The sequence below is a fragment of the Momordica charantia genome (assembly GCF_013281855.1).
Source record: "Momordica charantia cultivar OHB3-1 chromosome 7 unlocalized genomic scaffold, Mcharantia_2.0 BLBB01000007.1, whole genome shotgun sequence".
In the NCBI taxonomy this organism is placed as follows: Eukaryota; Viridiplantae; Streptophyta; class Magnoliopsida; order Cucurbitales; family Cucurbitaceae; genus Momordica; species Momordica charantia.
Genome location: NW_028275165.1, coordinates 18,011,304 through 18,036,586, shown reverse-complemented (window position 1 = coordinate 18,036,586; position 25,283 = coordinate 18,011,304). Strand labels below are relative to the sequence as shown.

The following is a 25,283-nucleotide window of genomic DNA, read 5'->3' as shown; positions in this document are numbered from 1 at the left end:
CTCTACGTTATTTAAGAAGTTATTGCAGAAGCAGGAGCCGTCAACATTATTTAAAGAGCACGAGCACTCAACATCCTCAATGTTATTCAAGGAGCATGAGCCGGAGCCCTCAACGTCGTTATTCAAGGAGCATGAGCCGGACAGAAGACAACGCAATAACCCGGAGCCACCCTCGAAATAATTAATTTCCATTAACTCAACTCACTCGTTAATTTAAACCAAAAAACTCGAAATAATTAAGAATCTCACTCGTTAATTTCCAATTAAATTTAATTAATGCACAAAATCAACAATGAAATAATCCCGAATTCTATGAATTCTATAAATTTATACCACAATTAAGTTTTTTCCAATTAAGTTTGATTAATGTCAAATTCTCCGATCGTGCCTCTTTTGAAAGATTGAATATCGATATTGATCCCATCTCGCTTCATCAAGTTCTTGTATAAGTATATTGAAAACAAATAAAAGTCAAACATTAGCCATATGACGATGTTATCGTACCAGTGATCTCATTAGAAGTCATGTCACTTACATGATATATGCATCTATGCACGGATCAGTTATTGGCTTCATCTCATAAAAGGTTTGTACAACGTTATGCATTTACGTCCAAACATGGATTATCAAGGACAAAAAACATTGAAATAACTAATGGAAATTATATGTTAAAAAAATAACGAAAATTAGAAAATCCGAGTAAAATCGAAACCTTCTAAACTTCCGCTCACGTCCTAAATTTTACAAAGATTAGTTGAAGGAAATTATTTCGACATTTCGATGATAAACTAAAAAGATTGTGACAAACAGCCAAATCCATTATATCAGAGTCCAGTCCAATAATAATTACTGAGCACTTTTATAATTGCTTCTAAACAAATTAATTTATGAGTTTTTATAAGTGGAATCAATACAGAAGACACTAGGGATAGCTATTAATCTAGGTGTTCGATTAATAAATGGCAATTTTAAATACTATTTTTGTATTTATAATTTATACTTTATTTATTTTATTTTACGTGCTTTTAAAATATCTATTTTAATATTAACATATACTTTTTTTTTTACTTTTATTCAGTTAAGTTATTTTAAAACATCTATTTTAATTATGGTACTTCTAAAAGTTTATTAATTTGATCCCTAATTACAAAAGTTTATATACAATGAAAATTATTTAATATAAATTTATAACTACGTTTCAAAGAATTCCGTCTAGCGGTGTGTACAAATTCTGACGGACGGTGTGTACAAAGTAATGTTGATTTTAAATTTCAACAAAGTAAGGATCAGTGTGGAAACAATAAATAAATAAGAAGATTTTTAATTGAAAAAAGTGGATTTTTACTGAAGCTAGGAAGATTATAGGTTCGAATGTTGTAATTTAAAAAATTTTAAAAACAATTTAAAATAGAATAATTGAATGATGATATTTTGTGATCTTCCTTCTTCTTACTCGTATTAAATTCAAAATTCAATTTTAATTTAATAATTTAAAAAATATGAATTTATCATATAGATCTAAATTTCAAACCAAAACAAATTTGCTTTTTATTTATTTATTTTTATCATGGGCTGTGATGTTTTTTTTAGTGGGAGAGGGAGAAATTTGGAATATAATGAAAGAATTCAAATAAAAATATTGAAATGGGAACATAAAAGGGGATAAAAAAAAAAGAAACGTTGGTTTTAACAAAGTAATGATTAGTGTAGGATATATAGGGGACAACATCTGGAAAGTGAAACCAACAATAAATAAGGAGATTTTTAAATTATAATGGAAGAATTTATAATGGCGCGTGTGCGTGGACGTGGAGGGACGGGAGGACGCGATTTTCCGTTAATTTTTTTAAAAATTTTTGAAATTGCCAAAACAAATTCATTAATGATTTCCGTTTGGCGTCACTGTCAAAACTCAAACTCTGAAAATATCTGAAGGAGTACCGTTGTGAACTTGATCTCTGTTTCTATTTATTCTTCCTCTTGGCCAACACTCCAATTACTTCCTTCCGAAGCCATTTCTGATCGACGCTTCAAATTGAGGAGTTCTTCTCAGTTTCCGATCCACCACCACCATGGCCATTGCAGCATCCGGTACGTAGCTTCTTGTCTTGGCAATGGCCATTGCAGCATCTTCTGTTCTGTTCTTCAACCTCGCATGCACTGCGAAAATACTCAATCTCCTCTTCTGTTCTGTGTTTGCTTGCGCTTTCAGAGATTCTGTAACTTGCTGTGGACAATCATCGGGCCGATAACCAGAGTGCAGTGCACCGTCCATTCTGTAACTTCCCGAGATCTTTAATGTCTGTTCTCCGCCGTCCGCGTTCTACGGAATACGTCTCGGCCGAAGATTTCGATAACCAGAGTGCAGTGCGGCGGCCACGACGCCAAGTAAGTGTAGAAGCGGGAATATTTCGATCGCATAGTTTCCTTGCATTTTGATTAGTTCTGTTCATTTCTTCAACTTAAATTCGCTTTGAAATCATGCATTGACATCTTGATTACTTCGTATGTTTCTAACAGAAATGGTCCCTTAATCCCGTCCCGAATGGGGAAGCAGGCCTGATATACACGTTGAAAAATTAAAATAATCATTCGGACGATATCACTGTGCTTAAGTTTTCAAGTGATGGGAGGTTCGCTGAAGGTATATTCGGACGATGTTCACTGTCACTTGTTTCTTCTTGTTTGTTTGTCAACTTCCCTCCTACTTATTAACGATTTTCTCAGGTTTGGGATTTGCGCCAAATGAAAAAACCTCTCAAGGTGTTTGATACATTGGCACGCAACGTGTTGAATTCAATGAAAAACAGAGCATACGCGTCCTTCCCTCTTCCTTCCTCGCGACCTTTGATCGGAAACTCCCGCCACCGCCAGCCGCCGTTGTACGGCCATTGAAGCCGGAACTGATTCTTCATCGGTACGTTTCCTCTTCCTTTTGGCGAGAGATATGGATTACGAGAGAAGGCTCAGAGCCGCTGCGAAGCTCATACTTCTCGACGATGCTCGCATCGATAACTTGCAGGAAGCCTGCCCGGACTTCGGAGTTGTGGCGACTCTGAAACCCTACCAAGTCGAAGGAGTTATATGGCTTATCAGGCGATATCTTCTCGGCGTCAACGTCATTCTTGGTTACACTTCTATCTCATTCTTTTTTCGGCTTCAATCTGCCAAAAAATAAAAAAGAAGTCTATCAGGATTTAGAGATTGTACATGTCAAATGAGCTGAAGAGCCGTAATTTTAATAGATTCCTTTTGTTATGTAGACTTTGAAACTAGTTCTGTTTCAGAAATGTAGAGATTGCCACAGATTTCTCTTCATAGGGTAATATTTTCTCTGTGTTGTTGATTTTTTTTTTTTCCCTGAGAAGAAATCATATTAAATTGTACAGTTTGCTACTAGTCCAGTAGCCAACTGATAATCCGAGAAAGAGAGCAAAACGGGAGGTCTGCTCTGCTTCTTTGACAGAACAAAACGGGTGGAAATATCCAAAAGTTGAATCAAAACACATAAAATATGCATATTAAAATCCTTGTTATGAAGAAGCATGGAAGAGCGAGCAGACTATGACGGAACGTATCAATCTATTCTGAACATAAGATGTGGGAGATATAGCCACTTTTGGGACTTTTATGATGTCAGTTTGATGTTAATAGGGTGTTGTATTATTTATTTTAAAGTCTTCTACGACATATGTAGCAGAGTTAGATTTTATCCGTCTAATGTAATTTCAAAGTTTTTCTTCAAGTATTTCTTCAACTGAATTGTTTGTGATGTATTGATACTTGCAGCCATACTTTTGCGACATTACCTGTCATTTAAGAGATTTTCATCTTCCTTTATGTTGGTATGAATTCATTGGGTATTGAGAAGTTAAAGTTGCTGAAACGAGGTAAAAATTAAATGTTGGGTGTGAGTTTTTATGTTTTTGTGTCTATATTAGAAGCACGGCTCATTTGTAAAATCTCTGCAGGCAACAATTTGGTGGGCTGGGCTCATGAGAGGTGCTATGCAGTTGGCATTTGCTTTATAATCAGGTCAGTTAGGAACATTAACGACCACAATCTGGCTGCAGATTTTTTTGTCAAATTCTCACTTAGATAACATGAATTTCTCGTTGATTTGAAGTCTCTGAGTGGGATTTTAATGTTAGTTATTATTTAGGAAGTCTCTGAGTGGGATTTGAAGTCACTTAGATAATATGAATTTCTTCGTTGATTTGTCAAATTCTTGGATTCTGCCTTCGGAATGTACTTGGACTTTTTTATTTATTTATTTATTTACTCCTAATGGGTGGAAGAAAGATTGAAAAGGAGTACATGTTCTCTCAGAATTGGGACGTAAGAGTTTCTTAGTTAAATCAAACATAGGAGTTAACCCATAAAATCTCAACCCATCAATATAAAGGCTTGATAATGAAAATGATTATGTGATGAGAGCTTTAGAACAATGCTGAGTCCAGACAAAAGGGGATATATGTTTTCATGACAAGTTACAACACAGATTCACAGCATGTATGAGAAACCAAGAAAGTGTTTTATCTTACGTAAGAAAAATTTTCAAGGATACAAGCTTCCAAAAGGAAACGAATATTCCTTCATGATATCATCTACATTTTGGATGTCTAAAAGAATACTTTGATTATGGTGTATTTTCTTCGCAGGTAGCTCTATATTTGTATTGCAAAATTTGTAGCATTTGCTTAGAACATATGTCTTAAAAAGTTGTAATATTTTCATAGAATTTAAATCTTATGTTTTTTGGAAAAAAGAATATTGTTAAATTTTAAGAAAGATGCATTTAGTTTATATACATCCACCATAATCTAAAACTTGGAGGAATTTTTTTGCGGAGGATTGTAATTAACTTCAGCCTCCACGATATCATCTACTTTGGATGTTTAAAAGAATACTTTGGTTATGATGTATTTTCTTTGTGGGTAGCTCTATATATTTATATTTGAAAATTTGTAGCATTTGCTTAGCCACATAGTTCTTAAAAAACTATAATATTTTCACGGAAGTTCCATCATATTTTGCTAAAAAAAATAATATGGTTTATACATCCACGTAAAGATCAAGAAATTAATTATAAAAGAACTAATGTCTTTATCTCTGTCTCCCAATAAGCTTATTGATTCGTGATCATTTACTTATCTTTAAAGTTTTAAGAGACATCTGAAGGACTGATGAAACCACGTATGGTAGTGGGCATCTGAAGGACTGATGAAACCACGTATAGTAGTGGGCGGAGTTGGCAAGCTAACTAGGGGACTGTCAAAGAACTAGAAGATGGTCAATCTACACCAAGTAAGTATTTATTTCTTTCATTCTTGTTTTAAATTTGTCATCGTACTCACTGAGGATGTACTTACTGAGGATATCTGTTTAGAGAAATTTAGACTATGTTATCCTTATTAGAAATTAGAATCTTGAGGAAATATTCACTATTGTAGTGGGTGGAGTTGGCAAGGTACCTAGGGGATTGTCAAAGCATACTAGAGATGGCCAATCTACATATCGAAGTTTTCGACTCTCTTTGCACTTGACCTCGTATTTTTTAACTGAATGCCCATTGCATAGATCATCATATTGTATATATACAATCTGTATTTTTCTAAAAAAAAAGCTCTAGTATTTGAGAGGCTGATCTTTTCATCAGGGTCTAACATTCTGTACTATTCAGATATGTTGTGACTTGTGATTGACCTCTCAGATGGCCTTTTCATGTTCATACAAAGTCACATTTGGATGGTGCGATCCTTCAGAGGCTGATCATTTTGTTTATCTGGTATTCATATTGGTAAGAGAACTCAAGTTGACTATATAGTTTTCATTGACTAGTTAAATGCCTTCCATGTAACACCAGGACTGTTCAACATTTATATCAACCTAAGGCATGCAATTCAGAGAATAATTGCTAAATTTATTTCAGGAAATTGAGATGCCGGCTGACGTTTTTTCGCAGGTTTGCATGAGGTTGCTGACACATCTTTATCTGATAAATTTTTCCTTCGCCAGGTTAGCATAAATGTTCTCAGTTCAGAATATTTGGTGTGGATTGGAATAATTTGCTGATAAACTCAAGTTTAATGATCTGTATTTTTTGCCTATCAGCGCTCGTGCTGGATGAATGAACGTGATGTTTCAAATGATTCTGTGCTGAAACACAGACCTCTTTGGGTTTCATTCATGGTTACAGATATTTTTTCATTTCTGCCATAGTATTTTTTTTCCTTTTTCTAACTGCAATGTTTTTTTCAATATTTTTCTTTAATTTAACACCAACAAAAAATTTTAATCACTTTCTAAATTTATATTCTTTTACTTTTAAAATTGTCTTTCTCAAATTTTTTTTCTATATCTAAAATTTTAACAAGGTTTTTCCTCTTTAATTTTTTTTTTAAATCAACTTTCTTTATCCCACTTTTTCAAGTTTTCCAATATCTGATATTTTTTTCTTACTTTTAACGTATTTACTATATATATTTTTTTTTCTCTTTTTATATGCAATATTTTACTCTCCTACCTAAATTTTCTCTCTAATCGGTCTGTAAACCTTTTTAACTTCTTTTTTCCTCTATAAAATATCTTTCATCTATAAAGTTATTTGTAACTTTCTATATCAAAAATTTTTCTCATTTTTTTTACATTTTTTTTCTCTAAAATTTCTATCTATTTGTATATTTTTTCTTTCTAAATTTTTTTTTCTAACATTCTTCCTCTCTTCGAAAAATCTTCTCACCTTTTTAACTTTCTTGTATTTATAGATTTTATTTCTACAAATGTCATTCTCTTACCTCGTACTTGTTAGGAGAGTTAATTTTCTTACCTTGAACTTATTTCATCAAATTAAGACTAAAACTTGAGAAAGTATATAATATAGCATAAACAAATAAAAAAATTAAAAAGAAGAAGAAGAAAAAAAAGAAAACACTCAAAATCAAATAAAAATAATGTCCAAACCCAACATTGAAAACACTTGAATCTAGAAACAAAATCAAGTAGGTGAAAAACATCACTTTTCAAGAATTCAGTTCTTTGATGAAATTAAAGGTTTAAGTTTAAATTTCATGACTCAAGGTTTAAGTTTAAATTTCATTGAGTCACCCAGTAAAGTAAAGGGGTAAAAAGAAAAAATATATTTTTTTTAAGTATTTCTATTTCACCCTAAAATATTTTCTCACTTTATAATTATTTATTGTCTAGTTTTTTTCTTTGCATTTAGAACAATTCTCTCTCATTTTTTAACTTTTTGTATGTAAACATTTTTTTCTCTCTGAACTTTTTTCTCTTCAACTGCTTTTTTTGGGTGGGACATTATTTTACCTCTTACTTGATGGGTGAATTTGATTTTTTCCTTTAAACTTATTTCATCAAATTAAGACTTAAACTTGAAATACGAGGGTAAAAAAAATATTATTTTCCCACCTCTTTCTATTTCTAGATTTTTCCACTTAACTTTATTTTCTATCTTTCACTTTTTAAACTTAGTCTCTCTCCCTTAAATAATCTCTACTTCTAATTTTTTTGTTCATTCTAAAATTTTTGTCCCCTCTTTATCTAACTCTTTTTTGTTTCTAAATTCTTTCATTTTTTACTTTTTCTCTAAAATTCCTTTTTTCATAGTTTTTAACTATTCCTTATTTCTCTTGAAATTTTTGTTTCTTTTCCCTCTAAAATTTTCCCCCTTTACCTTTTTCTTTCTAAATTTTTTTGTTTTTGTTTTTTCTTATCTCTAAAATTTTCATCATTTTAAAGTTTTTTGGGTCTAAATTTCTCACTTTTTACTTATTTTCTACTTTCTAACTTTTTTCCTCTATCTAAAAATTTCTCACTCGTTAATTTTTTTCTCTTTCGAACATTTGAACTTTTGTTCCTCTCTAATTTTGTCTTTTTAGTTCTAATTCTTTTGAGATATTGGAATTTCTCGCTACACTTGATTCGAGTGATAATTTTGTAGTTAAACTGGTATGTTAATTTTTTCTTATAGTCTCTTTGAAACCACATTGTTGAAGTTACAATGTAATTTCAAAGCTTTTCTTCAAGTATTACTTCAACTGAATTGTTTGTGATGTATTGATACGTGCGGCCATACTTTTGCGACATTACCTTTCATTTAAGAGATTTTCATCTTCCTTTATGTTGGTATGAATTCATTGGGTATTGAGAAGTAAAATTTTCTGAAACGAGGTAAAATTTAAATGTTGGGTATGGGTTTTTATGTTTTTGTAGGACGGCTCATTTGTAAATCTCTGCAGGCAACAATTTTGTGGGCTGGGCTCATGAGAAGTGCCAGTTTTCCGTCTCACAGGCCATCCTGCCTTGAGACAGGTGAGCTCATTGACATGGAGCATAATATTGTATACAAAGCATTTTCTGTAAGTTACATTTTTATTTTGCCGAGTAATTCACATTCTTAAAAGAATTTAATTTATAAGTATAATTTATTTCCTCTTTCTGAGAATACATATCATGGTTTTTGACTCCCTTCGCACTTGACCTCGTGTTTTTTAACTGAATGCCCATTGAAATGAGCATCATATTGTATACCATCTGTATTTTTTACAAAAGCTCTTTAGTCTAGCTACTATACTTTTTGTACCACTACAGGCAGGTCAGGCTGAATTGATAGCTCTTGAGAAGGCATTGAAGGGATGCAACTCTATTTATATGCAATGCGGGCGTACTTGGATGGCAATATCCTTAGATAAGTAAGTGCCTTCTTTTTCTCAAAACCGAACTTGATAACATTTTGTGGTTTTCCGGTATTCAAATTGGTCAGAGAATTCCAGTTGACTGTGTGATTTTCATGTATTAGTTAAATGCCTTCCATGTACCAACATGACGGTTGGACATTTATAGCAACCTAAGGGATGCAATTCAATGAATAATTGCTCAATTTGTTTCAGGAAATGGAAAGGTCAGGCTGATATGCTTGCGGCAGGTTTGTTTGAGGTGGCTGACCCATCTTTATTTGATAAAATTTTCATTCGCCAGGTTAACATAAAGATTCTCAGTTCAGCATATTTTGCTGATCAACGTAAGTTTAATGATCTGTATTTTGGTGCCTACCAGGGCTGGATGGAGTATCCTGATGTTTCAAATGTTTCTATCCTGAACATTAATCCTTTTTGGGCTACTTTCATGGGTATATATATTCTTCCTTTGCTGCCTCAAGTTTTTTTTGGCTTCAAACTGTAAATATTCTTTTCAATCTCTTTCTTTAATTTAATCACTTTTGAAATTTAGTTTTTCTCACTTTTGAAATTGTCTCTATGAATTTTTTTTCTCTATTTCTAAATTCTTTTAATCACATTTAAGGTTTTTCCTCTCAATAAACAAGGAGATTTTTAAATAAAATGTAATTATGTAAGGTAATGGAAGAATTGATAATGGCGCGTGTGCGTGGAGTGGATGGAGGGGAGGAAGCAATTTTCCGTTATTTTTTAAAAAAAATTTGAAATTGCCAAAACAAATACATTAATGATGTTCCGTCTGACGTCACTGTCAAAACTCAAACTCTGAAAATATCTGAAAAAGTACAGTTGTGAATTGTGGTCTCTATTTCTATTTATTCTTCTTCTTGGCCAACACTCCAATTACTTCCTTCCGAAGGCATTTCTGATCAACGCTTCAAATTGAGGAGTTTTTTCAGTTTATGATCCACCACCACCAGGTACGTAGAGCTTCTTGTATTGGCAATGGCAATGGTAATATTGCCATTGCAGCATCTTCTGTTCTGTTCTTCAACCTCGAATGCACTGCAAAAATACTCAATCCCCTCTTCTGTTCTGTGCTTGCTTGCGCTTCCAGAGATTCTGTAACTTTCTGTGGACAATTCATCGGGTAACTTCACGAGACCATTAATGTCTGTTCTCCGCCGTCCGCATTCTATGGAATACGTCTCCGAAGATTCCGACAACCAGAGTGCAGTGTGTCACGGTCGTACATTTTTCAACCGTGCGGCGCCATGATCTAAGCTAGACCATGGCCAGCCTTACGAGGAACTCTAGCTCCAATCCACTTTTCACGCCCTTTCGTGGCTTCGTCGGACCTTAGGCGAGGTTCTTTCTTCCTCGACCGAGTTTCACTTACAGCGGAATTCTCCCTTGACTCGGCAATGCACGTCGCCCGTACGTGCATTTAAACTCTAACGCGACTCTAGCCGGCTTGCCTCTACACTAGGCCACGTCCCACGGCTCTACCTTGCCTCTACTCTAGGCCAAGGTCTTCTGAACGCGACGTCGCAACTTGTTTTCAACCATCTTGGTTCTCGGTCGCTCGATCGTCCTGCTCCTACGATGAGCCAGGACCTTACCGGGATGAGTTCTGACCTATAACGAGGCCAGAACGAGCTTAACACGCCAACCGGGTACAACCGGGACATTCCTGCCGCTTAACTATGTCGAAACTAGCTTATCGGGCCCATCGGACGCCTCTAAGACCATTCCTGCCGAGAAACTATTCAATAACGGGCTAAACGGCCTTACCGGGTACTGTCGGGTTGATTCCTGCCGACTTCCGGACAAGGAATGACTAAACTTGGCAACCGGGATGAGTCTTGCCGCTTACCGGGTCAAGACTAGCTTTTTCTCACTTACCGGGTGCCCACCGGTACTTTAGGATGTCACCCCGAGCGTCGGGATGTCATCGGGCTTCACTGCTCACTTGGGCACGCATACCGAGGACCGACCCATGTGCTTGTCTTAATGATCGGGACCTTCCGGACATCCAGCCATCCGGACACTATCGTGGCACGACGACTCTTGCGCTCGTGCCGTGTCGTTTGAGCATACCGTACCGCATAGGGACCCCCGTGGTGCAACCTCCGACACATGGACCGAGGCGCAATGCCGGCACACCCGTGCCGCCCGACACTGTCCTCGAGTTTTCTATCCTCGACGGAAGTCGCCCAAGACACTCGTCTTGTAGACGCTCGCCCTCGCCATGACACACGCATGTGCCATGGGGTGGCTCACTTAGGCCCTGACATGGCCCAGGGGTGGTGGAGAGCCAACACCATGCCTCCCCCTAAGGTACATTCTAAGGCAAACTTGACTTGGCAGGCATGAACGTCGAAAGTGGCGAGGAGTCACTCGCCAATGTAGAGTGCACGTTTGAACTCCGATTGACACGAAACTTGGCGTGCTTACATATCTCACTAATATGCATCTAACTTTAAAGCCGCTCGTCCAAACTCTTGACGGAACCACAACTTCTAGGGTCGTGGCCCGGGGCCCCAACTGGCCCCCGTTGAGCTTGTCACCGACACCACTGACGTCGCCTTCGCTTTGCATTCTGCATATGCCTTCTCTAGGCATTCTTGAGCACATCCATATGGTGTGATAGGTGATGCACCATCCTCCTTGGTCGCATCACGGCACTTCACTATCGGCCCTTGACATGGCCCGATGGGCGACATATGCTTGTCGCTGACACTTGCACACTACGTGGGCGTCACAACCTACTCTCTACTAGTATGGTTGTGACATTCTCCCCCACTTAAACTGTCATCGTCCTCGATGACCTACTCGTGGGGTACAATCCAAAGATAAGAGTTAGGATTGTAACACTCTCCCCCACTTAAACTCGTCATCGCTCTCGATGACGTCTTCTTCAGACTGGCTAACTGACTCGGCTCTTTCTCAGCGTTGCAGCAGAACATCAACTTGGTACAATGCTCATGAAAAAGTCTCCTTTCGCGGACCTTCTCGCGCCCTGCTTTCGGACTTGGCCCAAGACATGATTCAGAAACACAGTACTAAACTTGGGCACACTTTGGCCCTTGCTTCGAGCCTACTTGGCTTCAACTCTCAAGTTCTCTGAACCACTGACACTTTACTGAGGCAGCTAACACTTTACTCTGAGGCTCACTTCAAGTTGGCCCTACCCTTCGCCAACGTCTTCAACAGGCCACCCGTCGTGGCACGCACAACTGCAACAAGCCTTTTCTCAGACCACTTGCTGTGGTAAGTACGCAAACTGCACAAGGCTTCTATTACGCCACCCTTCAGGGTAACGTTCTCATGCCGCCTCTTGCGACAAACGGACAACACCGACGGCTGCTTTTATGCCACCTTCGTGTGGCAAATACGCTGCACGACTCTTCGCTGCCTGCAGCTTCCTACGAACATAATCGCACCAGACTAACGCTCCTTCTTGAGCAACTACTGGCCTCTTGAACTTTTCTGCGAAGTCGTTCACTCTAAACTCGTCATGCAACTTGGCCCATTCTCTTGGGCGCACCTGCAAGCCCGTACTAAAGAGTGTTTCAACTTAAGGGACACGCGTGCTCACTTCTTAAGCACAACTTGGGGCAAGCGACCCATTGTCTCGGGCCACTTCCCTTTCTTGAACTGGCTCTTTGCTTTAGCCACACTGTCCACCAACTGTGGACTTACTTGATGCTTCTCTTGTATTTGACCGGCGCATGTCGCACTGACCCCCGGCTTGTCTGCTTGCAGCCATTGACACTATCCCTCTGATGGTAATGGCTCTTTCGAAGACACCCTACCTGGTTCGTCTTCAGTTTCTTTCATGCTTGCTCTTGCGCACTCAGTCTTGGCCTACTTTATGACCACTGATATGCGTTTCTTTCTTCTTGCGGCTTACTCCGCACTTGGCTTCAAGATAGCTCCACGACTTATGGGAGCATCATTAAACGCTGCCTTCTTGATCGCTTCCGCTCACAACGAAACCACCAAGCCTTAGGCAAGGGACTTGGGTCTTGCTTTCTAATGGGATGGACTTCCCCCAATCGAATGCCTATTGACGACATCGTTTGAGTCTCAAGAAGTCCGGCTTCAACTCTTACTTTCTGCCTCTGATACTGACTGACGCAACTGTCCTGCCAAACTGGCACTCTGGACACACTTGCAGAGTCTTCAATCTGAACTTGGCTTTGTCAAACTATCCGACTAAACGCACAAAAGATGGGTCTGAACTAAGTCGACTTGGGCCTTGTCTTTACTCACGGAGCCAACTTTTGGCTCTGATACCAAATGTCACGGTCGTACATTTTTCAACCGTGCGGCGCCATGATCTAAGCTAGACCATGGCCAGCCTTACGAGGAACTCTAGCTCCAATCCACTTTTCACGCCCTTTCGTGGCTTCGTCGGACCTTAGGCGAGGTTCTTTCTTCCTCGACCGAGTTTCACTTACAGCGGAATTCTCCCTTGACTCGGCAATGCACGTCGCCCGTACGTGCATTTAAACTCTAACGCGACTCTAGCCGGCTTGCCTCTACACTAGGCCACGTCCCACGGCTCTACCTTGCCTCTACTCTAGGCCAAGGTCTTCTGAACGCGACGTCGCAACTTGTTTTCAACCATCTTGGTTCTCGGTCACTCGATCGTCCTGCTCCTACGATGAGCCAGGACCTTACCGGGATGAGTTCTGACCTATAACGAGGCCAGAACGAGCTTAACACGCCAACCGGGTACAACCGGGACATTCCTGCCGCTTAACTATGTCGGAACTAGCTTATCGGGCCCATCGGACGCCTCTAAGACCATTCCTGCCGAGAAACTATTCAATAACGGGCTAAACGGCCTTACCGGGTACTGCCGGGATGATTCCTGCCGACTTCAGGACAAGGAATGACTAAACTTGGCAACCGGGATGAGTCTTGCCGCTTACCGGGCCAAGACTAGCTTTTTCTCACTTACCGGGTGCCCACCGGTACTTTAGGATGTCACCCCGAGCGTCGGGATGTCATCGGGCTTCACTGCTCACTTGGGCACGCATACCGAGAACCGACCCATGTGCTTGTCTTAATGATCGGGACCTTCCGGACATCCAGCCATCCGGACACTATCGTGGCACGACGACTCTTGCGCTCGTGCCGTGTCGTTTGAGCATACCGTACCACATAGGGACCCCCGTGGTGCAACCTCCGACACATGGACCGAGGCGCAATGCCGGCACACCCGTGCCGCCCGACACTGTCCTCGAGTTTTCTATCCTCGACGGAAGTCGCCCAAGACACTCGTCTTGTAGACGCTCGCCCTCGCCATGACACACGCATGTGCCATGGGGTGGCTCACTTAGGCCCTGACATGGCCCAGGGATGGTGGAGAGCCAACACCATGCCTCCCCCTAAGGTACATTCTAAGGCAAACTTGACTTGGCAGGCATGAACGTCGAAAGTGGCGAGGAGTCACTCGCCAACGTAGAGTGCACGTTTGAACTCCGATTGACACGAAACTTGGCGTGCTTACATATCTCACTAATATGCATCTAACTTTAAAGCCGCTCGTCCAAACTCTTGACGGAACCACAACTTCTAGGGTCGTGGCCCGGGGCCCCAACTGGCCCCCGTTGAGCTTGTCACCGACACCACTGACGTCGCCTTCGCTTTGCATTCTGCATATGCCTTCTCTAGGCATTCTTGAGCACATCCATATGGTGTGATAGGTGATGCACCATCCTCCTTGGTCGCATCACGGCACTTCACTATCGGCCCTTGACATGGCCCGATGGGCGACATATGCTTGTCGCTGACACTTGCACACTACGTGGGCGTCACAACCTACTCTCTACTAGTATGGTTGTGACACAGTGCGCCGGCCACGATGGGGATTATAAGGTAAATCTCTTCCGATCCATGTTTTCGCTGGAATCATCACCCAATTACTTTCTCCGTTTTCTAATTGCTTCGATTTCTGATTTCTGCTTGGGCGACGGCGATTATAAAGCTACTCCAGGTAAGTGTAGAAATGGGAATGTTTCGATTGCATAGTTTGCTTGCATTTTGACTATTTCTGTTCATTTCTTCAACATAAATTCGCTTTGAAATCATGCATTAACATCTTGATTACTTCGTATGTTTCTAACAGATATGGTCCCTTAATCCTGTTCTGGATGGGGAAGCAGTCGCAGGCCTGAAATACACGTTGAAAAATGAAAATAATCATTCGGGTGTGCTTTAGTTTTGAAGTGATGGGAATATATTACTGTCAAGAAGCTTTGATGGTTCGCTGAAGGTATATTCAGACGATGTTCACTGTCACTTGTTTCTTCTTCTCCTACTTATTAACGATTTTCTCAAGTTTGGGATTTCCGCCAAATTAGAAAACCTCTCAAGGTGTTTGATAGTCTCCCATTAACTATGCCCAAACAAATAGTCCTGATGAGCAACTCTTTCTGACTCGAACATCGGTCGAGAAAGAGAGCAAAACGGGAGGTCTGCTCTGCTTCCTTGACAGAACAAAACGGGTGGGAATATCCCAAAGTTGAATCAGGTAGGTACAGCTTCTCTTACTTTTTTCTATCTCACATGATGCAAAACACATAAAATATGCATCTTAAAAACCTTGTTATGAAGAAGCATGGAAGAGCGAGCAGGTATCAATCTATTCTGGACATAAGATGTGGGAGATATAGATGCTTTTGGGTCTTTTAAGCATACTATATGATCAGTTTGATGTTAATAGGATGTTATATTATTTATTTTAAAGTCTTCTACGGCATATGTAGCAGAGTTAGATTTTGTTCGTCTAAGAAGCATGGATAAGAGAAACGACACAAGACAGACATGGAACGAAAACAAAAAACTCCTTCCAGATATATGGCAGAGTTAGATTTTGACAAATACCTTCTTCATTTAGAAGTGGCCTGTAAGGTATGTTTCTGTGCTGTGATTTTCTAATTCGAGTAATGTATCTAATCTATGGATAAGGTGTCTATTTGTTTGGGTCTTTTATCTAAATTTAATTGAACTTTGTAAAACTAGATTCAATTGAAATCATTGACTGAAGAAATGCAAGCAGTGAGTGTAAAGATGGAGGCTGCTGCTGGTACACAGTAGAATCCCACAAGCTATCAGAGTTGCTGAAAGTGTACTCTTTATTTCCCTCTTTTTTGTGCGTATACACAATGCATTTCCTGTAAGTTCCATTTTTTTTTTTTTTTGAGAGTACATATCAAAGTTTTTGACTCCCTTTGCATTGGACCTCGTATTTTTTAACTGAATGCCCATTGTGACATCAATCATCGTGTTGTATACAATCTGTATCCTTCTAAAACGTCTGTAGTATTTGAAAGGCTGTTCTTTTCAGGATCTAACATTCTGCAGTATTCAGATATGTTGTGACCTTGTGATTGACCTCTCAGATGGCCTTTTCATGTCCATACAAAGTCATATTTGGATGGTGCTACCCGTAGATATGTAAGTGCTGTCGTCTCTTTCTCAGAACAGAATTTGATCATTTTGTTAATCTAGTATTCATATTGGTAAGAGAATTCAAGTAGACTATATAGTTTCCATTGACTAGTTAAATGCCTTTTATGTAACACCATGACTGTTGGACATTTATAGAAACCTAACGAATGCAATTCACTGAATAATTGCTCAATTTATTTCAGGAAATGGAAATGTCGGCTGATGTGCTTGAGAAATTATATAACATCGACAAAAAAAAAAAGAAAGAAAGAAGAAGAAAAAGAAAACACTCAAAATAAAACAACAAAAATGTCCAAACCCAATATTGAAAACACTAGAACCTAGAAACAAAATCAAGAAGGTGAAAAACATCACTTTTCAAGTATTGAGTTCTTTGATGAAATTAAAGGTTTAAGTTTAAATTTCATTGTGCCACCCAATCAAGTACGGGGTAAAAAGAAAAAATCATTTTTTTTAAGTATTTCTATTTCACCCTGAAATATTTTCTCACTTTTTAATTATTTATTGTCTTTTTTTTTTTGTTGCATTTAGAACAAGTCTCTCTCATTTTTTAACTTTTTGTTTGTAAACCTCTTTTCTTTCTAATTTTTTTTCTCTTCAACTTCTTTTGTTGGGGGACATCATTTTACCTCTTACTTGATGGGTGAATTTGATTTTTTTCCTTAAACTTATTTCATCAAATTAAGACTTAAACTTGAAAAACTATTTAACTTGAACCAAAAAAACACTCAAAATCAAACTACAAAAATTTCAAAACCCAACATTTAAAATACTATAACTTGGCAACAAGATCACTAGGTGAAAAACACTACTTTTTTAAGTTTGAAGTTCTTTGATGAAATTAAAGTTTAAGTTCAAATTAAATTGACTCTCTCGGTCAAATACAAGGATAAAAAAAATTATTATTTTCCCACCTTATCTTTCTATTTCTTGATTTGTCCACTTAACTTTATTTTCTATCTTCCACTTTTTAAACTTAGTTTCTCTTCCTTAAATAATTTATACTTCTAATTTTTTTGTCCATTCTAAAAGTTTTGTCCCCTCTCTTTATCTTACTCTTTTTTCTTTCTAAATTCTTTCATTTTTTACCTTTTCTCTAAAATTATCTTTTTCATAGTTTTTAACTATTCCTTATTTCTTTTGAAATTTTTGTAGTTTGATTTTGAGTGTTTTTTTGGTTCAAGTTAAATAGTTTTTCAAGTTTAAGTCTTAATTTGATGAAATAAATTTAAGGAAAAAAATCAAATTCACCCATCAAGTAAGAGGTAAAATGAGGTCCCAAAAAAAAAGAAGTTGAAGGAAAAAAAGTTAGAGAGAAAAGAGGTTTACAAACAAAAAGTTAAAAAATTAGAGAGAATTGTTCTAAATGCAACGGAAAAAAAAGACAATAAATAATTAAAAAGCGAGAAAATATTTTAGGCTGAAATAGAAATACTTAAAAAAAAAATTCTTTTTACCCCGTACTTGATTGGGTGGCTCAATGAAATTTAAACTTAAACCTTTAATTTCATCAAAGAACTCAATACTGGAAAAGTGATGTTTTTCACCTACTTGATTTTGTTTCTAGGTTCTAGTGTTTTCAATGTTGGGTTTGGACATTTTTGTTGTTTTATTTTGAGTGTTTTCTTCTTCTTCTTTTTTTTGTTTTGATAATGTTATATAATTTCTCAAGTTTTAGTCTTAATCTGATGAAATGAGTTTAAGGTAAGAAAATTAACTCTCCGGACAAGTACGAGGTAAGAAAATGGCTTTCTTAGGGATAAAATTTATAAATACAAGAAAGTTAAAAAGGTGAGAAGACTTTTCAAAGAGAGGAAGAATGTTAGAAAAAGGTTTAGAGAGAAAAAAATATATAAATAGATAGAAATTTTAGACAAAAGATTAGAAAAAAAAGGTAAAAAAATGAGAAGTTACAAATAAGAGGGTAAAAACTTTATAGCTAAAAGATATTTTATAGAGGAAAAAAGAAGTTAAAAAAGGTTTACAAACCAATTTTAGAGAGAAATATTGCATATAAAAAGAGAGAAAAATATATAGATAGTAAATATGTTAAAAGTAAGAAAAAAAATTAAAAAGGAGAAACCTTGTTAAAATTTTAGAAATTGAAAAAAAAAAATGAGAGAGACAATTTTAAGAGTAAAAAATTATAAATTTAGAAAGTGATTAAAATTTTTTGTTGGTGTTAAATTAAAGAAAAAGATTGAAAATAATATTAAAAAAGTTAGAATTAATAATAATAATAATAATAAACTAGCGGCAGAAATGAAAAAATATCTATATCCATGAATGTAGCCCAAAGAAGTTTGTGTTTCAGCACAGAATCATTTCAGGTTCATTCACCCAGCGCTGATAGGCAAAAAAAATATAGATCATTGAACTTGAATTTACCAGCAAATTATTCCAATCCAATTCCACACCAAGATGCTGAACTGAGAACATTTGTGCTAACCTGGCGAAGGAAAAATTTATCAGATAAAGATATGGGTCAGCAACCTCATATCTAGTATGCTTCTGTGAGAGAATGTTAGATTATTTCTTATATTTATATTTACACCATGCTTCTGCAAAAATTTTCCACAATGTTTTTTATTCTAATAACCCAACTATAAATTATATACAACAAAATATTCCAATTAAGTTTTAATTGATTTAAATTATAAACAAAATATTGATTTAATTATAATTATAAATCAATACTTATAATTAAAAATTATAATTAAATCAATACTTGTCTTTTAAGTAGGTTGTTTATAGGTAGACTTTGAAAGGTGTGTCACTCATCCATCTACTCTCGATTAGGTACGAGAGTTTTGCTCTTATCAAAGGCTGCCACACCTTCATAAAGCACACCTACGGATAGGTACGAGAGCTTTGCTCTTATCAAAGGTTGCCACACCTACGGAATACACCATAATTACATCATCTGAGACTCGTCACTTTTTGTTTCACCAACGCAGCTTAGGTTTAGACAATGGATTGAGTCAATGAAATCCTGGAAGAAGAATATTATGAATTTGGAGGAACAAGAAGAAGTTCAAGGAGCAGGAGCCCTCAACACTTGTGTCCTGCTCAAGAAGGTCCATTTTTATTTTCTCTCTTCTCTATCTCTCTCCCTCCCAAATTTCAATACCAATTATTGGAGCTGGAGCATTGTAATTGAACATATGTATTTTTATTTACAGTTTTCTTATCTATACAAGGCGTAGGGGTATATTTTTAATTTTTCCTCATTTATTGTTCTCTCTCTAGCTTCCTTGATTTTTATTTTTGATCTTCTTCAATTATGTAACTCAAATCTGAGAGGAACGGTTTTCTCTATTTATTTTTATTATTATTGAGTTTAATAACTGTAGGATGGGAAGTCAAATCATCGAACTTAGGTATATATATGATAATAAATGTCTCATTCAGGAACATGTGCTCAAATTTGAGACAACCCTCCTCATTTGATGGGTATATAAGACTATAAAGTAAATAATATTCTTATAAAACTTCGTAAAATCACTTAGCAAATAACATCTTTTGATTTAATGAAGCTTAAAATTATAAATACACAATTAAACATACACAAATATAATTATCGTTCCTTAGTAGCGCATATTTGTTTTTTCCTTTTTTCCAATTTCGTGGATTCTCAAGTACCTCATAATTTATTTTTCAAATAAAGATATGAAAGTGTTACTTTTGGCTTTGAGTGATTATATTATTATGACATTTTTAACTTTGGTTTATGAGTTTATTATTTTGGGGCAACTACTAGTTTATTTTGAGATTTTTAATTGAACATGGTTTGGATTTTGTAACCTAATGGAAGAATTGAAGTAACTAAAAAATAATAAAAAAGAAGAAAGGTAAATTGCGTAAACCATAACTTGAAGTATGAGTATTGTTACAATTATTACGTCGTTAAATTTTCAATTATAAAAATTAAACTCTCAATAAGTGAAATATTAGACTACTAAGCATTCTATAGTAAAAATTAAACTCTCGAATTGAAAATTGCACCCATAAATCAAAATTACTTTTTAAAAATGAGATAATGTTATGAGATTTCAATGCTAAAAAAATTAGCTAATTCAATCTAACGTTCCCTCCGAAGGTTGAAAATCTACGGTGTTCAATTCAATTTTATTAAGGACACAATTGAGGGGCACTGTGCAAATGTTCGAAGAGGGAAAGGAGAATTGAAAAGAAAGAGGGAGAGTGCTGAGAGAGAATTAATATTTTACATTTATAAATTAGTTTTAAATAATTAATATTAATATATATATATATATATATTAGTATTATTTTGTCGATTTTTTGTATTACGATGGAAATGTCGATTCACCCTTCATGTTGATCCTCATGTCGATGTCGAACACATAGAAATATGGATATGTCGGTAGAAATATCGACGTATCGACGGATATTTAGAACCATTAATGTAATGGAAGAATTGATAATGGCGTGTGTGCATGGACGTGGAGGGTCGGGGGGAGCGATTTTCTGTTTTTTTTTTAAATTGAAATTGCCAAAACAAATTCATTTTTTTAATTTTTTAAAAAAAAAATTTCCAAAGAACATCTTGTTTTTTTTGACGTATTTACCAAAGTTTATGAATATAGAGTTCCATTCATATTCGTATCGTGTGGGTTTTTTTAGGGTTTGGATGAATTCTGGTGTCAAGGCTTAGATGGAATGTCCTCAAGATCTGCCGAATAATTCAGGCAAGCTGCTCGATTTACTAGGTGGTAAGATAATATGTGAAGTTTACTCATCCGCTTGAAGTGATTCTTGAAACAACAAAGATCATCTTGTTTGATGTTTCCATCTCAAACACTTGAATAGGTAAACGTGGTCTCTCTAGTCTTGGCTGTTAAGTGTTAAGGATGCACAATGGCCGCAAAAAGCATCCTTTAACACTAAAAAAAAAAAGGTGTTCTTTGTGTATTCAAAGGTAAGAGCATAATTGATCGCCTACCAAATTTCTTCCCATCAAGATGCACAGGAGAGAGAAATTTAGTATCTGACCTGAAACAGCAAACTCTTTGATTTGTTGTGGGTAAGGTAAGGCTAGAAATTATGATAGACTTGAAGCACAGCAAGAGAAAATAACAGAGAGAAATGGCAAAAGGAAAAATCAAAGAGGAAGGGAATTCATGAAATTAGTATATTTGTTGATTTATTTTTCCAATTTTGTAAATTTACCTCAAGTACCTCTGTTTTTTTTTTTTTTTATAATTCGATTGAATATGTAAGTGTTACTTATTTATTCTTTATAAATTGCAATTGTCAACTTCAAAATATAACGTGAGGGTAACAAGATTGATGCAAGTAGCTATTGTATTATGACATTACTTTTAAATGAAAATAAAATCAGAAGTATATTATTAATAAAGATGCCGATGGGCTTCCAATTGCCTCTATTGGGCCTTCCATGAGAATACGGGCCCATAACCTCCAGCCTTTCCTATTTACCCATCGAAGCAGATAAAATTGGGCTTTCTTTGAGTGTCAAATGTAGATTTGTTCCCTTCATAGAGGGCCAGAGGGGATTGGTCGAAGTCCAAAGTAATAAATATCAGCTTTAAATACTATTTTTTGTATTTGTAATTTTCAAATTTATTCATTTTAGTTCACGTACTTTTAAAACATCTATTTTAGTATGTGTAGTTTTTACTTTTGTTGTAAAACATCCATTTCGATATTTGTACCTCTAAAAAGTGACCAATTTGGTAATTATTTGTAAAATTTTTAATATAAATTTTATACACAACAAAATCATATAATATAAAATTATGACTATATTTCAAGAAATTTAGCGAATAAAATTCAAATACTGTGATGGAAATAAACGAGATAAAAATAAAAATTAAGAGAGGTGTCTATTGAGAGAAATTAATCTAAATGGGTTTTGTATGTTCGACAAATAATGCATTCAGTCACATATAGGTGTGATTGCAAATTATTATAAATGAGTTGTCAGTTGAGAGAAGCAGTGTGTCCGTTCACACATATGGGTGTGATCGACCTAGAGGTGTGAAGATTAAACAATGAGTCTATTCTCTTACAAATTATTTATAAAATGAAAGAAAATTAAGTCTTGATACATCAAAATTTTGTATTCTTTTCCTTAACCCATAATATCTACAAAGGTTTTTCTTTTAAACATTCTCATAATAATGAAAATTAAAAGTTTTCTTTTCTTTGTAGGGAAACATTGAAAATGTCAAAATGAAGATTTGCAAATGCAAAAATTAATTTTAGACGATGAAGAGGTAGAGTAAAAAATTATATTTAATGTTCCTATTTATCCCATTTGATTGTTTTTTTTTTTCATGGTCTAAACTATTTTGGATTTCAGTCAATTGAGAGTGAGAGTAACACAATCCAGTTAAAAATAGAAAGAGAGACGATTATGAAAATTAAAAAAAAAATCATATTTATCTCTCTTGACCATTGTTTTTTTAATAATCTTAACTACTTTTTATTTTTATTTGGTAGTGTCCTTAGTATTTTGTTTATTAAATTGAGGTAGGAGTGATTTTGTTTTCTTATTAAATCACCGGAAGATCAAAGTTGTCCCTCCTCACATATAAAATATGTTGTTTATCGATTGATTCTTATTTTAATCAATTTTCAGTTTATTATATACTTCTTTAATTTGTTTTAAGTTAACCTATAGAATTTTTATTAAATATATTTATGCCATTTTCTTTATAAATCAAACCATTCACAAAAGACAACTATGAAGTAGCAATTTTACTTTACAACTTTCAATTGAATTACATTATATGTAATTAAATTTTAATTATCCTTTTTTTTAATTCATATCAAAATATTTAATATTTAAATTCAATAAAAAAATTATTTATTTAGATTTTAAATTTCACCAAAAAAAATATATGTTCAAACCACGTGCAATGCACTTTCACTAGTATATATAAAAGTACGGATGGAAGAAATGTTTATTAGACGATATTAGTCTTGCTTTTTTCGATAATACCGAAACTATCCTTTTAAGAATTTACATTTCTCTCTCTTCCACATTTTGTACGTGTATCTCTCCCACTCATTTCTCTTTTCAAACATTAAACATCCTATGTTTTTATTTCTTTATCTTCCGTTTTTATCTTTACTCTCTTTCTATTTTCATTTTATTGAAACTTATAAATTTTACGATTTAAATATTAAATAATATAATTATGTCTATTTATTCATTTCTAATAGCATGTAATTAACAATTAATTATTCTTCAATAAATAAAGTATTTAAATTTTAAGTATCATCTTTATTTAATTAATTGTAATAAATTACTAAGCAATATATTTAAAAAAGGTAAAAATTAATATAATAACTCTAATATATATAATAATAATATTTAATAATAGAAGTATAAAAGTTTTAGAATTTGAATAATTAAATAATAAATAATAATAAAATAAATATAATAATTTAATAAATCATAAAATTAAGAAGGGTAAGAATGGATAGATTTAGAATATGAAAAGTTTAATATAATAAAAAAAATGTCTTTTATTTCTAAAAATGATGTAATTTTGAAAGTTTTAAAATTAATAGTTAAATAACTATTACTTTTATTATTATTATTATTATTATTTTTCACAAAACGTCTATACCATCTATTCTTAGTATATTTTTCTTATCTTCTTAATTTTATTTTTCTAAAGTTTCTAAATTTAGTGTAATAGCATGCCCACTAATTTAGTGGGCATTTCCATCATAATATAGGAACCTACTAAATTGGCTATATAAGTAAGTCTTTCATCTTAAAGCGTGAAAGATAACAAAAAGGAAGAGAGATAAGAGTCCAATAATAAATACCAAGACAAAATATTAACAGCAAATTAGCTACCCTGGTATTTACCAATTACATAGCATTGTATTAAAATGAAAGATGAAGTTGTTTCAACAAAACAGTCTCAAATACAAATATCAAGTTTACCGATTATAAAATTCTTTATAATTAAAAAAACTAATTTTATAATTATTTTTTTCTAAAATTTAACAATTATAATTCTTTTTAATATAACTATATTTTAGAATATAGATATAATATTACTACTTTGCACTTCTACCTATCACGTGCATGGCATGTGTTACAAACTAGTTGTATGACAATTAATATTCTAAGTAGATGAATATTTAAAAATTATATTAATGTTGTTCAAATATTTAAGTAAGTACATCTTAGGTTCACTTGATATAATGTGAAAGTCTAGCGCGATTCTATTATAAGGCATGTCTTTACTTCACTTCTTTTATCTTTCTACACTTGATACACATCTCTTGTTTCTTTATCATAGTGATATCCATCTTACATATTTGCTTCTTTATGTTGATGATATTATTGTGACAGGTAATCATTCCTCTTCCATTATTGTTACTGTTTCTCAACCGTGCATGAAATTTGACAAGACTCCTATATACTTTTGATTGTCTGAATCCTTGCTCCCTGCTAATGCTCATTGTTATCGAGCTTTTATTAGTATCTAACATTCTCTCGACTAGATATTGTGTTCTAGCAAACTTAATATTTAAAATCATAAAAATTCTCTTAGTAAACAAATACAGCAGGCTAAAATCAATAAGTTATATCAAGCACCCATGGTTTATTTGGCACCGATTTCAAATGAAGTATATTGTTGATTTCTGTCTTTGTGTTAAAAAACTTCCAGACAAAGACAGAACTTCAAAGAATTTCAAAATGAATTACTTATTTAACGTTGTCATATTTTAAATTTTAATTAATAAGTTATGATTAAAAATCTAAATCAGGTTACACTTTTTGTTTTTTATTTCGCAGACATCTAAATAAAGAAATTCAATTATATTAATTTAAAATCATTCTCATTTCAGACCATAATATAAAATCTAAAATCTAAAGTCAGTTATGAAATTTCAAATCACATCTCTTTTAAATCACTTCTTGAACTATATTGATGCAAATAGAGGACAAGATGAAAAAAAAAATCATGAAATTAGAAGGACTAAATTGAAATTTATAAAGTATAAAAGACTAAAATGGTAATTTAACATAACAGTAAATAAGTAAATAATAAAATTGCTAGGATAAAAGAACACGCTGTCAATGTA

At 34.7% G+C, this 25,283-nt stretch overlaps 1 protein-coding gene across 31 annotated transcripts; it reads left to right on the top strand.

Annotated features, from left to right (window-relative positions):
* The first annotated feature begins 1,926 nt into the window (after positions 1-1,926).
* Positions 1,927-19,414, top strand: LOC111009646 (uncharacterized). Of its 31 annotated transcripts, none has more exons than XM_088126483.1 (22): positions 1,929-2,091; positions 2,213-2,388; positions 2,521-2,644; positions 2,728-2,917; positions 3,023-3,128; positions 3,790-3,890; positions 3,972-4,035; positions 5,163-5,307; positions 5,684-5,800; positions 5,966-6,018; positions 6,115-8,378; positions 8,611-8,711; positions 8,910-8,997; positions 9,076-9,148; positions 14,839-15,243; positions 15,482-15,623; positions 15,735-15,840; positions 16,060-16,169; positions 16,367-17,888; positions 18,515-18,687; positions 18,984-19,044; positions 19,142-19,414. In XM_088126483.1, exons 11-15 carry the CDS (start codon positions 8,202-8,204, stop codon positions 14,850-14,852), a joined length of 453 nt encoding a protein of 150 aa, XP_087982609.1. In that variant the 5' UTR covers positions 1,929-2,091; positions 2,213-2,388; positions 2,521-2,644; positions 2,728-2,917; positions 3,023-3,128; positions 3,790-3,890; positions 3,972-4,035; positions 5,163-5,307; positions 5,684-5,800; positions 5,966-6,018; positions 6,115-8,201; the 3' UTR covers positions 14,853-15,243; positions 15,482-15,623; positions 15,735-15,840; positions 16,060-16,169; positions 16,367-17,888; positions 18,515-18,687; positions 18,984-19,044; positions 19,142-19,414. The 31 variants fall into 31 exon arrangements, 28 of the variants coding, with proteins under 28 accessions (XP_087982611.1, XP_087982609.1, XP_087982608.1 ...); XM_088126482.1 differs by having other exon boundaries at positions 15,735-15,864; positions 16,084-16,169; XM_088126481.1 differs by having other exon boundaries at positions 15,735-15,864.
* The last annotated feature ends 5,869 nt before the right edge of the window (positions 19,415-25,283 follow it).